The sequence below is a fragment of the Heptranchias perlo genome, chromosome 25 (genome assembly GCF_035084215.1).
Source record: "Heptranchias perlo isolate sHepPer1 chromosome 25, sHepPer1.hap1, whole genome shotgun sequence".
In the NCBI taxonomy this organism is placed as follows: Eukaryota; Metazoa; Chordata; class Chondrichthyes; order Hexanchiformes; family Hexanchidae; genus Heptranchias; species Heptranchias perlo.
This window is the reverse complement of record NC_090349.1, coordinates 42,342,048-42,357,608: the sequence shown is the minus strand read 5'-3', so window position 1 is coordinate 42,357,608 and position 15,561 is coordinate 42,342,048. Positions and strand designations below refer to the sequence as shown.

Sequence of the window (15,561 nt, the reverse complement as noted above, 5' to 3'; positions counted from 1 at the left end):
CCTCTCATCACCATCTGAATGACCAGTCGAAACAACCCGTCACTTTCCATATTGTCAGTAATGAGGCAAATCACTCTGCCTTTTTATATTTCAAAATATACTTTATTTCAAAAAATTTAAAGATGCACACAGTTCAATGTAACAAGACACGATTTCAAGCAATGTAGTTCGAACCAATACAATGCAGATCGTACACATTGTGATATTATTATAATTCAAAACACAATACATATCTTTTTTTAAAAAAAACATTCTGTACAATACAAAGTGGGGCAGCCTGACACAGTGGCCTTTCCCCATAGAGCCTTTGTGTAGGCTGCACCTCGCTTTAGTGCATCCCGCAGCACGTACTCCTGGACCTTGGAGTGCGCCAGTCGGCAACCCTTGGTCGTGGACAGCTCCTTCAGCTGGAAGATCGGCAGGTTTCGGGCGGACCAAAGGGCCTCCTTCACCGAGCTGATGGTCTTCCAGCCGCAGGTGATATCTGTCTCGGTGTGCGTCCCAGGGAACAGTCCGTAGAGCGCGGTGTCCTGTGTTACCGGACTGTTGGGGATGAACTGAGACAGATACCAAGGCAGCTCTCTCTGCAACTTCTGCGCGAAGGAGCAGTCCGTCAGGAGGTGGACAACGGTCTCCTCCCCGCCGCAGCCTCGAGGGCAGCTCGCGGTGGCACCGAGATTCCGTGCTTGCTGGAAGGACCGCGCTGGGAGGGCCCTTCTCACCACCATCCAGGCTACATCCTAGTGCCTGTTGGTCAGTTCTGGTGACGAGACGTTCTGCCAAATGGCATCAACCGTCTGGTCGGGGAACTGCCCGATTGGATCCACCCTCTCCAAACAATAGCGCTGAGATATTACATCAGATGGGAACACCAGGACTGACTTTGAATCTTGATGCAATTCTAGCAGTTTCTGTCTCTCAGTCCTATGAGAGATCAGCTTTATAGATGATACCTGTTGCATGTTGCTAATTTGCATAATGTGCAACCATTACATTTGCATTTCTAAGAAAGTATCTGTTAAAATTTACATCGACATAAGGTTAATTAAAGCTTATGCTTGGATTACATTTCCCATTGTGCTAAATACAACAACAACATGCATTTATATAGTGCCTTTACCACAGTAAAATGTTCCAAGGCGTTTCACGGGAGCGATTTCAAACAAAACTTGACACCGAGCCACATATTTCCATATAAGGAAATATTAGGACAGGTGACCAAAAACTGAGCCAATTCTCTGCCCCGTAGTAAGCTGATACCTGAGCCAGCTAGCCCAGCTCATTAGTGGAGGCGGGAGATGTAGACTTCTCACTGGAGTCTGGGATTCCCCGCCAGATTTCTGGTAACTCTGAAAGCCAATGATTACGATGGGGCTGGATTAGGCCAACTTTCTGGTTGGATGTAATCCTGGAGGTTACATCACATGACCTCCTCCTTCCGCACTGCCCCTATACTTCCCCCCATTGGTCGCTGAACATATCAATGTAAAAAAGCAAGGAAGTTATGCTAAACTTTTGTAAATCATTGGTTAGGCCTCAGCTGGAGTATTATGTCCAATTCTGGGCCCAACCCTTTGAAGGAAGGATGTCAAGGCCTTGGACGGCTGCGTTTCAAAGACATAGTACAGGTCGGTGTGTTGGGGATAGACTCCAGGCAGAGGTCACTGGGTCTGTACACCTGGCACCATCTTGGAAAGGGTGTAGAAGATAGAATGATACCAGGGATGAGGGACTTCAGTTATGTGGAAAGACTAGAGAAGCTAGGATTATTTTCCTTAGAGCAGAGAAGGTTAAGGGGAGATTTAATAGAGGTGTTCAAAATTATGAGTTTTGATTGAGTAAATAAGGAGAAACTGTTTCCAGTGGCAGAAGGGTCGGTAACCAGAGGACACAGATTTAAGATAATTGGCAGAAGAACCAGAGGAGAGGAGGAGAATTTTCTTTATGCAGTGAGTTTTTATGCCTAGGCCCTAAACCTTTCTACCTCTCTTTCCTCCTTTATACCTACCTCTTTGACCAAGCTTTTGGTCACCTGTCTTAATATTTCCTTATGAGGTTCGGTGTCAAAATTTGTTTGATAATCGCTCCTGTGAAGCGCCTTGGGACATTTTAGTACGTTAATGGCGCCATATAAATGCAAGTTGTTGTAATCTGGAATGCACTGCCTGTAAGAGCAGTGGAAGCAGATTCAATAGTAACTTTCAAAAGGAAATTGGATTGAATGTGTGAAAAGGAAAAAAAAAAATTGCAGGGCCATGGGAAAAGAGCTGGGGTTTGGGAGTACTTCGATAGCTCTTTCATAGAGTAGGTGCAGTCATGATGGGCTGAATGGCCTCTTTCTGTGCTGTGAAATTCTATAGGTGGTTGAAGGAAAGGGGGATAAAGGGTTATAGGAACAGGACAAAATGGGATTAAGATTCTAGTTCGGGTGGAGAATGAACAGCAATAGCCTGGTCACTTGTATATAATACTCCAGGTTTTAGACAGTCACAGGTCAGCCAGGGCCTGTATTCAGGCAGCAATTCCCGGAAGTGCAGGTGGGGGGCAGCAGAGAGCGCGGGAGGAAAACCCCACCCCTATCACGTGACGAGGTCGACGTCGGCTTCAGCCGGAGCCTTGGGGGGGGTTTTGATTGACGTTTTCCGTCGGCCATACAGAGCACCGGCTGGTGGCCCAAGCGGCCAATGACGGCGCGGCTGAGGCGGGACCTCCGGCCCGGTGTCGCGGGGGAGGAGCTGGGCGGCCGGGGCTGGGCCTAGGGCTCCTCGGCCCGCCCAGTCCTCGGCCCGGCCCGCCCAGTCCCGTCAGCTGCTGGCTCCGAGAGGGCGGCAGGGGGAAATCCGAATGTCGTGATCGCGGCCCGTTGTCGCGGGGCGGGGCGGGGTGGGGGTGGGGGGGGGAAGAGATCGGGTGATTATCGGGCGGGAGGAGGGCTTGTGCTTCCCTCCCGATTTAACGTGACTTTATGAGGAGATGATAAGGCCCGGGGCCTGAGGCCCGAGTCTTGTCAGCCAAGGGGGGCGGGCGGGCGGGAGGGAGGGTGACATGCAGCCGCTGGAGAGCCAAGCCTGGGGCCGCCTCACCCGCATAGATAAAGAGAGCGAGAGCCACTTACTGCTGGTGAATAGCGAGTGGACCATCGGCAGGAAGAAGGGTGAGTGTGTGAGTAGGCCTCAGAGAAGCAGCCTAAATACACCCAGCCCACAGCAGCACAGCGCCGGCCTGCTCGGTGCTCATCGGTCGGTGGGGGTTTGAGCAGCTTCCACTTCAATCAATTCAATTTATATTGGACTTTGGGGAAGGGAGGCTGTAGTTGGCGTCATTGTCCCTCGGCAGGGGAGGTGGAGGAAAAGAGTTTATTTAAAGTTATTACTATCAGTTCTCTGAAGAAAATTGCAATCTCTTTCTCTTTTTTTGCTTTGCGAAACATTTTTCAATTACATATTTTAAAATTATTTTTTTTTAGAACAGAGAAGGTGAAGGGAAGATTTGATAGAGGTGTTCAAAATCACGAAGGGCTTTGATAGAGTAAATAAGGAGAAACTGTTTTCAGTGACAGGAGGGTCGGTGAGCAGGGGGAACAGATTTAAGGTGATCGGCAAAAGAACCAGAGGGGAAATGAGGAAACATTTTTTTACGCAGCGAGTTATGATGACTTGGAACGCACTGCCTGAAAGGGCGGTGGAAGCAGATTCACTACTAAGTTTCAAAAGGGAATTGGATGAATAAGGGAGGGCCTATTTCCCCTAACAGAGGGGTCAGTGACCTGGGGGCTTAGGTTTAAAGTAATTGGTAGAAGGATTAGACAGGAGCTGAAGAAAATTTTTTTCATCCAGAGGACGGTGGGGGTCTAGAACTCACTGCCTGAAAGGGCGGTAGAGGCAGAAACCATCAACTCATTTAAAAAGTACTTGGATGTGTACTTGAAGTGCCGTAACCTACAGGGCTACGGACCAAGTGCTGGAAAGTGGGATTAAGCTGGATGGCTCTTTTTCGGCCGGCATTAATACGATGGGCCAAGTGGCCTCCTTCTGTGCTGTAACTTTCTATGATTCTATGAAATACTTGAAGGGAAGAAAATACAGGGCCTATGGGGAAGGAGCTGGGGAGTGGGACTAATCGGATAGCTCTTTCAGAGCCAGCACAGGCATGATGGGCTGAATGGCCACCTCCGGTGCTGTACTATGATATTTTACTCTGCAGTTCAATTGTCTCCTGTTCATTTGCTGGTCAGAAGGAAAGAGGAAATAGATTTCTACAGTACTTCAGGGAAAAGAGATTCTTCTTTTGTTGCCCATTTTTGCTTCCCCTAAAGGATACATTTATTTTTTGCTGGATTCTCGCAGCCCTCTTGTTACCTTGTTGAAGAGTTCTGTGAATTTAGACGGTGAGTGTTGATGGGCTGTTCAACTTTTGGGGGCTTGGACACCACAGCTGAGCCTGATCCTGATCCTGTCTATAAAGTAAGAACTTGCATTTATACAGTGCCTTTCGTGACATTAGGAACCCCCCCCCCCCCAAGTTGCTTTACAGGTAATGAAGTACTTTTGAAGTGTAGTCACTGTTGTAGTGTAGGAAACGGGGCAGCCAATTTGTGCACAGTAAGGTCCCACAAACAGCAATGACCAGATAATCTGTTTTAGTGATGTTGGTTGAGGGATAAATTTTGACCAGAATGTGTCCAATGTCCAAACCCTTGCAGTTAGCAACCAGAAAATTACGGTGTTAATTGAGGGATAAATATTGGCCAGTACAGCAGGGAGGATTCCTCTTCGAATAGTGGCCATGGGATCTTTTACGTCTACCTCAGAGGGCAGACGAGGCCTCCGTTTAATGTCTCATCCAAAAGACGGTGCATCCGCCGGTGCAGCGCTCCCTCTACTGCACTGGAGTGTAAAGTCCCTGGTGTGAGGCCTGAACCCACGACCTTCTGACTGAGACAAGAATGCTCCCACTGACCCAAGCCTGACGCTTGCTGGAAAAATTTCTTGCTGCTATGTTTAACTTCCGCAGCTATGCTAATTCCCAATTCCTCTTTGCCCTTCTGACCGGCATGATTCTGAAAGTTCCTGCATTTTTAATTGGGTACGTCAGTTTAGTTTTTATGGTACTGGACTAGCAGAGGTTGAGTTCAAATCCTACCATGGCAAGCTAGGAAATTGAATTCAATAAATCTGGGTAATTTGTGGGCTAGCATCAGACAAAAATAATCATGAAAGCAGCAGGATTGTCCTAAAAAAAAAATAATTTAACCTGTTCACTGGTGGCTGTCAGGGAAGAGAATCTGCCACCCCTATCTTTTCTGGCATAGATGTATAGTCCCACACTCCCTGTCGATTGTTAATGCCCTCAGGCAACTAGGGATGGGCCAGAAATACTGCGTTGTTGCCCATTTCCCATGAGCAAACAACATTTTTTTTGATTTGCCCTTAGCTGAGGTCAAACCATTTCTCTGCCCCTCACTCCCCTCCACAGTCAATTTGTTTTGAGCTGTTCACCTTTTTAGAATTGTATTCCTGGGTGTTGAACGGTATTGTATTCCTCGACAGCTTTGAATCCCAAATTGTATAGAACTTGATCATGTTCTCGTCACTATCACCTAGAAGTGCTGCAACCTCCAGTCTCTTATTAGCAGATCGAGACATGAGCTGTATATGTTTTCCCTGACCCATCGAGCCCTGAAGGAAGCGTGCATTACATTAGGAACCACTTGAACATTCTTGAAATATGTCATCAACCTGTTTACACTGAACCTTGTATCTCTAAATAGAATAAACTATCATAAGGACATAAGAAATAGGAGCAGGAGTAGGAGTAGGCCATCAGGCCTCTCAAGTCAGCTGCACCATTCAATAAGATCATGGCTGATGTTCGACTTCAACTCCATTTTCCCGTCCTTTTCAACCTGAGGGTCTGTAGGAAACCTTTGCTCAGCCCAAGCTAAAAACAACAAGCCAGAGTAGTTTTTGATTTACTAAAAGAACTACTTCCTTATTCTCTTGGGTGTTTCTCACACCACTTCCTTTCCTATGTGACCTTACTGAAACCCTTGTATGTTGTTTTCATCACCACTGTCTAGGGTTAGACATATTTCTGTTATTCCCATTACATTATATTAGCTACTGCTATAACAGCCTCAAGCAGAGGCATTGCATCACAAGTGTTCCTAGTGTTCATGTGAATGCACTTCAATATAGATCTGCCTTATCTCTTGGCTTTCAGTGCCTACTTGTCATTGAGAGCTTGATGCAGAATTTCTCCCTCATCACCATCTGATGCCTAACAATCATTCACGGGTCGGTTTTGTGTAAGATCCAATTTCCCCTCTTGCCTTCTCTTCACCCACCCCCCCACCCCGGCTCCCCCCTCCCCCTGCCCCCTGCCCCCTGCAATCTAGTCTAAATGATTGTCCTTTACCAAATGCAGGAAATATACTGGAGCATATTTACTATCATTAAGATCAAAGCAGCAATTTATTCAATTATATAGGGCATCACAGTCCAGCCCTATCCTGTCCTCATTTGACATTTGCAATCCTGGTAGATGTTTATTTATTACAAACTTTTTAAATATCGATGTAGCAGACAAGCAACTGTTAACCTTTCTCCCCCACCCCCCACACACATGCATACCCACCCACCCACAGCAAATCATTATGTCTGTTGTGCCACCTCATTGACTTTGCGTTGAAGGGCTGTGTTCAGTTCATTTAAATAGTAAATTGAGCTATCTGTGCCCTGTGCTAATGATGCCAGATATCACCTCTCACTGAATTTATAATAGAATCTTCAAATTTCTATAACCTTCCTATGCGTCGAGGTGAAGGAGGAGGAGGAGGATAAAAGTGCCCATTACTGAGAGATTCAAGTGCACAGCCTGTGGCCTGAATTTGCAACTCTTCATGTCACCATATTAGGAACTGTGTTTAAAATCAGTGCTCAGTGTGTAAGTTATCCTCTGTGAGTAGCGGTTCTAACAGATGTAAATTAAAAATTTTGCGTAACTTGAATTTTTAGCCAGAAGAAATTGTCAAAGCCATCTTGTACGGTAGTTAATTGGTTGGGTGGAGGATTGTGCAACGGCCCAAAGAGGATCAGATGCAGCCAGGAAGAGAGAGAAATAATGAGGTGTTGGAGCTGTAGGGACAGCCATGCAGATATCCTTTGAAAGGCTGGGGAATTGCTTTGTTTTTGAGCTCAATTGGAGCTAGAAAGTAATTTGCCTCCAGCCAGGTGGGTGGAATTTCTAGTCTTGCTGGGAAGATAACTGGGAGGAGCCGTTCTTGTGTAGTTTCGTTGGTGCAGACATTCAGTAAGTTTTCAGTCATTTCATACTTAACGTTTAGTATAGAAAGCCTGTGGTTTTTTTTAATGTGTTAGCAGAAAAATTTTCCAAGATCCAGGTTGCTGATTCTTGTGTGCTGCTTATGCACGTACTTAACAAAATTGAAAGAGTTTGTACGGTATTGTTCAGATGTTCGAGCTGGCCTTCAAAGAAAAAGACGTGCACTTGGCATTAACCACAATCGTCCTCAGTAAAAGACCTGACCATTCCTGGACTTCAGTAAGTGGTTGGCTGGTGTTTAATAAACTGTTCTGCTGAAGGGCTGCATTTTGTGGCCATTCAACCCTTTTTTATAAGTCTGTTGTAAATTATGTCTTTGTGTAGAATTGCTCAGGTGGCAGCCTCTACTTTTTATGGAAACTGGTCATTAAAGTTAATGGATTGAACCTCCCCTCCCTGGGGAAAAGTTTGGGCTGCAGCATTTAATCTACCTATTGCAGCACAGAGTGAGTAGTAGGGCTTATGATGCAGGTTGTTTCCTGGCTGCACAATACCAAGATTATTCAGCTTCTTTTCAATGTGTAACTTATGAATTAATTCTTAAAAAAAAAAAATTTTTTCCGCCCCCCAACATTTTTTCCATCAATGTTCGTCTCCTCCCTTCCCTAAAGGAGTCTGATCCTTGTTGCATGGCTGATGGGCACCAGTTAAAGAAAGAAAGAAAGAAACTGGCATTTGTACAGCATTTTAACAAGTGCTTAGGATGTACGGATGAATGACTACTGTTATGTAGGCAATGGCCTTTCTTCATGTGAGACCCAAGGCGATGAGTGTTGGTAAGCTATTCGGCTGTGGTGAGCCTGATCCTGGTGCCATATCACACACGTGCACGTTCAGCTTGATACCAGTCAGGAGCTTTTTTTTTATTTGCCTCTTCTCCCAAGCTTGGGTGCTGAGGCCAGTTGTAGTGGCCCTTCATTATTTGTTCTCCGGTTTTGAGGGTTGCTGGCAAGGCTGCATTTATTGTCTATCACCCTAGTTTTCCTGAGAAGGTGGTGGGTCATTTGTAGCAGTTGTATAACTGAGTGACTCGGTGGATCACATCAAAGGCATTAAGAGTCAACCATGCAATGTGGGACAAAAGTCACTTGAAGTCCAGACCAGATGTGGGTGGAGGGAATGGGAGGGGACACAGATTCCCACCCCTTAAGGACTTAGGGTTGGGTTTTTATGACCGTGCAAGAACTTTCATGCCCCACAATTCACCAGATTTATTGAATTCAATCTTGCAACTTGTGATGGCATTTAAATTCATGATCGTGGGGAGACGGGGTAGCTAGTCCATTATCATCGCAACTACTATGTTACTGTACCTGTAGTACTGAGAGATAGACCAAGAGCTGTAACTCGGCACATTTTGGAGATTGAACCTGGCATCTCCTTGCTCTTTATGGGTCAACTACTCACAGCGTTAACTGGCTGGATTTTTGAGGGAGCTGGTGAATGTTGTGTTTTAATTATTTAAAAACAGGCCTACCAGAGGGATTATAGTGTACATGAGAAAAGACCATGGTCCATCAGTGTTCATCCTGCTTGTTAGATGGTGCGTCACCCTATCCAGTGCAAGTAATGCAACAACAAAAAATACCTGTGGAAAGCTGAGAAATTCCTGCCTGATTTCCTGAGGTAATCAAGCAAGCTCCAAGAGACCATAACCCATCACTAGACAATCTTAACAAGCCCACCTTCCCCCATCTACCTGCTTTGTCTCACTCTCCTTGAGAACATACATCTGTGTAGGACCAGAGATGATGTTTCTATCCACCAAGTTCACAGATTCATATCCCACCATCTCCCATACCATTCATTAGCCCTACTGTCAAAGTCTATTCATCACCTTGAAATCTATAACCTCTTGTACTTTCACTATCTCCATATATTCAACACCCTCTGTGTGAAGAAGTTATATCTTTGCTGTACATTGTACTTTTCTCTATACTCGAGCCTCCGGCCCTTTATCCCAGAGGTTCTGTTCATTTTGACCATCTCTCTAGGATCCAGTTTCTGTGTCCTATAAAATCTTAAACATCTCAAGGTCACCTCTAAACCACTTTTTCCCCCCCAGTGTAAACATCCTTACTTACCTATAGCTTTTCCTCGTAGCATAGATGCCCAAATCCCATTTATCATTTTGGTTTCTTTGTGCTCCCCCCAAAGGAACAATGTAGTGATTTTCAAACACAGTTGTCCAATTTGAAATGTTCAGCATTTTAGGGTTAGTCATTGTTATTCTTGTAGTTTTCTCTCTGGCCTTAAAGAGAAGCATATGAATGTTTGAGACGGGGCACTTACTGTGTTGGAATTTATGGCTCATATTTATTTGTGGTTATTTCATGGTGCACCATCGAACTTCAGAAAGAAAGAACTTGCATTTATATAGCGCCTTTCACGACCTCAGGACGTTCCAAAGCGTTTCACAGCCAATGAAGTACTTTTGAAATGTAGTCACTGATGTAATGTAGGAAACACGGCAGCCGATCTGTGCACAGCAAGCTCCCACAAACAGCAATGAGATAATGACCAGATAATCAGTAACCCACACCACCTGACTCAGAGGTGAGAGTGCTACCCACTGAACCACGGCTGGTGTCATCCTGACAGTTTGGTCAAAATATTTTCTGTACTAGTAGAAGTCCCAAGGTGTTGCTCATGGTAAGTTGGTGAGAGCTCTTTTATACCATCTGATGCACAATGTAGTATTCTCCCAAGATGGAGCAGTGTCCCTTTAAGGTCACAGAGTTTAATTATTAAGTCAATCGAGGCTGAGGACATTGAGCTTATTGTTTGGTGAGGGAACTATGCAGTTTTGAATCTGCTGGTCTGTTTCAGGTCGGAGGTTAAAAATACAAGTCCGAAGCACTTGACGCTTAAGATTGCTTTGCATCTATAGTGGAGTTTGACGTCTGGTGTGATGGATGTACCACTTTCAATATATTAACATTTAGATATACAGGGGAATGTGACTAACTGGCTAGCTCTTTCAAAGAGCTGGCACCGGCATGATAGGCCTAATGGCCTCCTCCTGGCCTCCTCCTGTGCTATACCTACTATGATACCTGTAGAAGCACAGCACTTAGTTAAATTCGATAAACTCCTGAGTTGGCGTAGAGGAGAGAGTTGGATTGGTAAATGGCCTTTTCTCTTTCCTAGGTTACAGCCCATATACCATACCTCTTGGGGAAACCCAGTATTTATGATTGGTGACTAGTTTCTGATTAACTGAATTCATCTCTGATAATAACTCGAGATGGGGATCAGAATCCTTTTATTCCAGGATCCTGGCTAAAATGGAGATTATTTCCATAACCCATTAATAACCAATTGCTCATCTGTGCTGTTCAGGGAATTAATTTGTTCTTTGAGATTGATAGATTTTTGTTAGGTAATGGTATTAAGGATTATGGAACCAAGGCGGGAAGATGGAGTTAAGACATAGATCAGCGATGCTCTAACTGAATGGCGGAACAGGCTTGGGGGCTGAATGGCCTGCTTCCGTGCCTATGTTCTTGTGTTTGAATCGGGTTAAGGAAAGAAAAAGGATGCAAATCTCTTTAATGGAGCCTGTCTTTGACATCAGCTAGGAGTGAATTGGGTTCTCTCTGGGATTGGCAGCAGTGCTGTATTGGGAGTTTCTGCTTCCTTCTCTATAAATAATGACTGTAAAAGGATTTACATAAAGTCTGCATATCTTAAAATTGTCATTTGGGTCCAATGTTGGAAACTAAACCAACCAATGTTAAATAATGTATAATGAAAGTTGATTGGTGCTGGAAGATATTTTCATCTGTGAAGAGTATCAAAAACTAGTATCAAAAAGCATCTTGGCCAAGTGGGATAATAAGTGGCCTTTATATTAAAAATTAGCCTCATCGTCTTCTGCCTCTTGTTTTGCAGGTTGTGATTTGTCATTTCCCGGCAATAAGCTTGTTTCAGGAGACCACTGTAAAATAATTCGAGAGAAAACGGGACAAGTGTGGTTAGAGGATACGAGGTAAGTTATGTACATTTTCTAGAATAAGCATTTTTTTTACATGTTCTGTAAAATGAAGATGGTTTTGCCTGTGGTAGTCCTATTCGCTCCAGAAAGCACTGACTACTCTTACTTAATGATCGTGTTTATTTGAGAATGCCAGCTGTTTATGGAGAGATGGGGCAGTGGTTTTGCCTGCTGCCCTCGAACCTTTGGGACGTGGCTTCAAATCCAACCTGGACAGTTGTGATGAAAGTCTCCCCTCTCTTGCCTGTAAGGGTCCTACCTGAACTGAATCCCATCCTTATTGGACTTGAGCCTATAAACACAGAACTGCCAACAATTTGACTTAAATTGGCATTAAAGTGATAATCTCACTCAGGATGACCAGCATAGAAGATAGAAAAATACTTATTAGTGGAATAGAAGATGCTCTACTGAGAATGGGATTAAGGTACTTGGCTGGTATAGAGTAAAGGGAACTTTACTTTGCTTCTGGTAATGCTTTATCTTTACAGGGTAGCCTAGTGCTAATGGTACTGGACTAGCAATCCAGAGGTTCAAATCCCACCACAGCAAACTGTGAAATTGAATTCAGTAAATCTGGTAATTTGTGGGCTAGCGCCAGGTAAAATGAAAGCCCTAAAAATCCAACTGGTTCACTAATTTTCCTTCAGGGAAGGCAACCTGCCACCTTTACCTGGCCTGGCTTACATGTGACTCTAGTCTCAATCTACGTGGTTGACTATTAATGCCCTCAGGGCAACTAGGGATGGACAATAAATGTAGCCACATCCTAAGAACAAATATATAGATATTTTATATATTGAAGAATGTTCGGTGCTGCTCTCGATGATGGAAGTAGAAAAAGTGTTCAGACCTACCCCACCTTGATGGATTAAGCAAAGAAAAATACTGTGAAGTCCATGTGGGTAGTTTATGTCAGGTATTTGCTGCCATCATTAGTGAAACTATTCCTGCTGAAGAACTGATGAGTGTGCTGTGATCGGTGAATACTGAGAAAATAACATAGTGTACTATAAACCTGAATGTGCAAACTGTATTTACATAAATTTAAGGTGTAAAATATTAAATGGCAAAAAAGCTGAACCATTATTTTCAAGTGAGGTGATGCAATTTATAGGTTAAATGTTCTGTCAGTTTTTAAAATTATTTTCCTTCCTGCATTATGCAACATATAAGGTTGAGAGAGTGGGCAATGCAGCTGTATTGCTGGCCTTGAGCAAGTGTGCAATTGCCATCCAAGATGACCCTTCCTGCTGTCTTCCCTGTGAGGAAGAAAGTCCCTCCGGAGACGCATTTAATCTCCAGTGCCATGTAACGGATTGAAGATTACTGTGTTACTGCAGTCCCTTTGCACGTTATTGTGAAGTTATAAGCTGTAGTGTTGTCCGCACCGGCCTGTAAAGGGCTTTGTGCATTTGAATACGGGTGTGTAGGAACAGGGAGGAAGGTGCGTGTTTAGAAATAGGAAGGAATATTTTGGCTCCATTCCAGATTGTGATGTGGAAAAATGTTCCTAGTGTGGGTGTGGAAATAGCGAGGGACGCTGACAAGGCTGGGAGACGATCACTTGCCTGTCCTCGCAGCTGATGGGTGTTGTTCAGGGGCATCTATAAGACAAGGGAGAAAAGATTAAGGAAAGACTTTGCTTACCACAGAAATGAGATGAGCTGCAGCCCAAGCTATTTCTCCAGTAGGCATGACAAGGCCTTGACTGGGCTATTTGGTGCTATTGGGGTATTTGACTGTTGAAAAAATAAACATGGCTGGTGGTGGTGGCTCCCTCTGATGGTTCAGTTATGTAAATGTGTGAGTCATAGATTAGGACGTTCTACAGACTGACGCCTGAATTAGCTGATTTCAGCTGGAGTGCTATTAGGCACTGACGTTGGCTTCAGGGGTGGGAGGAGGCTCGTATGGAGCATAAACACTGACGTAGACCAGTTGGGACGAATGGCCTGATTCTGTACTGTAAATACTATGTAATACTACATAAAGCCAAGAAGGATGAAAAGGAATCAGCCTGGTTCTCCTTAATGTCCAGTGACCCTGACTGGATAGGATGTGTATATTTGGTGCGAATGGGTTTGAGTTTAATTCTCAATTTCTCTTTGTTTGAATAATATGGGTTTGATTTCCCCCTTTCCCTCCAGTTGAATTGTATGGGTTTGATGTCCCCCTTTCCCTTCAGTTGAATTTTATGGGTTTGATTTCCCCCTTTCCCTCTAGTTGAATAGTCCACAGCTTCTCACTGTCTGGGTTTACACATAAAGAACGGCCACCTGCATGTGGGAAGTGGAGGATGTTAGCACCTTCAGGGGAAGGGGGAAAAAGAAACATTAAACAGGTGGAGCAATGCTGATGGAAGGATGTCTGGCCCAATGATGGAAAGTGGGCTCGTGAGGGAAACCCACCTGCACTCTGCCTCATTGCCAACAATGCTCCACATTATACTCCATATACTGGGCATATGTTAATTTTTTTGAGTGGCAGAGTGGTGTTAAACGCAGCTTTGAGTTTATAATGGCTCTGAAGGGCACGTATTCATTTTTTAAAAAACTGATGCAAAAATTTGAAGCTGAAATCCTTGATTTAGCTGTATTCTAAATAACTTATAAAAAGCCTAGCCATTGATTGGAATTTTCTGATTAAAGCTCTATTTACAATAGCAGTTGTAAACAATTTTACAACACCAAGTTATAGTCCAGCAATTTTATTTTAAATTCACAAGCTTTCGGAGATTTCCTCCTTCCTCAGGCAAATGTTTCAAGAGCTCCTTGAAGCCTACGCATTTATACATATAGAACAATACATGGTGTTTACAGACTGCCCCTGCAACTGCCCGTTGCCAAGGCAATCACCGTGTTCAGACAGAGAGGTGTCACCTGCAGAACCCCTGAATACACATTCAACAAAAAAACAAACAGGGAAAAAAAACAGAGAAAAAAAACAGAGAGAGGCAGAAACATCCGGAAGGCAGAGAGAGCCAGCAAATGACCCATTATATTAAAAACAGATAACATTTGTTCGCTGGTGGGGTAACGTGTAGCGTGACATGAACCCAAGATCCCGGTTGAGGCCGTCCTCATGGGTGCGGAACTTCTACAATAGCAGAAGTAGATTGAAATGAGAATGCAATTTGCGTGGTTCCTTGTGTAAACCATAGCAACAGACGATTGGGAATATGAAAGATGGACCCATGACTCCTTAACTCAGCTGAGCTGCTTGACTGACTGGCCTGTTTAAAGCAAATTTTGTGCCGCAGTTTTTTCTTTGTTGCAATTGCTACGTCTTGCCAGTAGATGGCTGCAGAGTGCATAAACCGGCCAGGTGAATTCACAGTGCAGCTGTTGATGTAACTTGGCGCCTGCCTGCCTGAAACCGCTAATTGTTCTGCCCAGGAGAGAGCTCAGGACATAACCTGGATACTTGCATGTGCTCTCTTTCAACAATTAGAAATATAAATATTTGGAGATGGGAGAAGCCCTACACTTAACTGGGATGGGCTGAATAGCCTCCTTCTGTGCTGTAACCATTCTATGGTTCTAAACATTTAAATTAAAGTCAGCTAGGTTTTTAAAAAGTGCTTGATGGGCCCTCTGGAATACTTTGTAAATCACATTTGACACCAACAGGATTTACATTGTACAGTATCAAATCCAAGCAGCACGACATTCTCTCCTCCAGGGAGATTTGCTTTGCTTTGGAATCAAGTTTTAGCCTCATTGCAAAGTGTAAATCACTTTTCACCCAGGGTAGACTTGCAGCACCCTCAACAGTTAAATCCCTGGAGCTGGGAGTCTGTGTTGTTCGGTTAGTGCAGGATTGGATCCACGTTTAAACAATTCATAAGTGCTCTTGTTTTACAGTCACAAGCTGCAACTTTTTTTTTCAGGCACTAATACCTTGCTGTGGCTGGGAGGTTGTTTACACCCATTGGCAATGAAACAGCATCACTGCAGGGTGGGCGTGAGCACATCGTCTGCCCAGCCAGCCAAATAAACACAGGTGTTCTGGCAGGCATTTATGTCGCTGTTGGAGACACAAACCAACACTCTTTCTGACAATGGTGCTACCTTGTTTGACTTTACATTTGACTTTGGCCATCAGAGTTAGTGGGGTATAATATTACCATAATGTCAAGTCATTAATTATACTGTTTAAAGTAGTGTAGGATTTTAAATTTTAGCATGTTATAGTTTCCAATTGATGTGTAACTGTTA

At 44.1% G+C, this 15,561-nt stretch overlaps 1 protein-coding gene across 3 annotated transcripts in view; it reads left to right on the top strand.

Annotated features, from left to right (window-relative positions):
* The first annotated feature begins 1,573 nt into the window (after positions 1 to 1,573).
* Positions 1,574 to 15,561, top strand: part of chfr (checkpoint with forkhead and ring finger domains, E3 ubiquitin protein ligase) — a 43,848-nt gene continuing 29,860 nt past the window's right edge. Inside the window, exons 1-2 of one of the 3 annotated variants that reach the window (XM_068006167.1) lie at positions 1,574 to 1,628; positions 11,239 to 11,335. In XM_068006167.1, coding sequence (XP_067862268.1) covers positions 1,586 to 1,628; positions 11,239 to 11,335 — 140 coding nt within the window. In that variant the 5' untranslated portion in view covers positions 1,574 to 1,585. Of the gene's footprint in view, positions 1,629 to 2,933; positions 3,155 to 11,238; positions 11,336 to 15,561 lie in introns of those variants that run through there. The other 2 variants (XM_068006166.1, XM_068006165.1) reach the window with 2 other exon arrangements.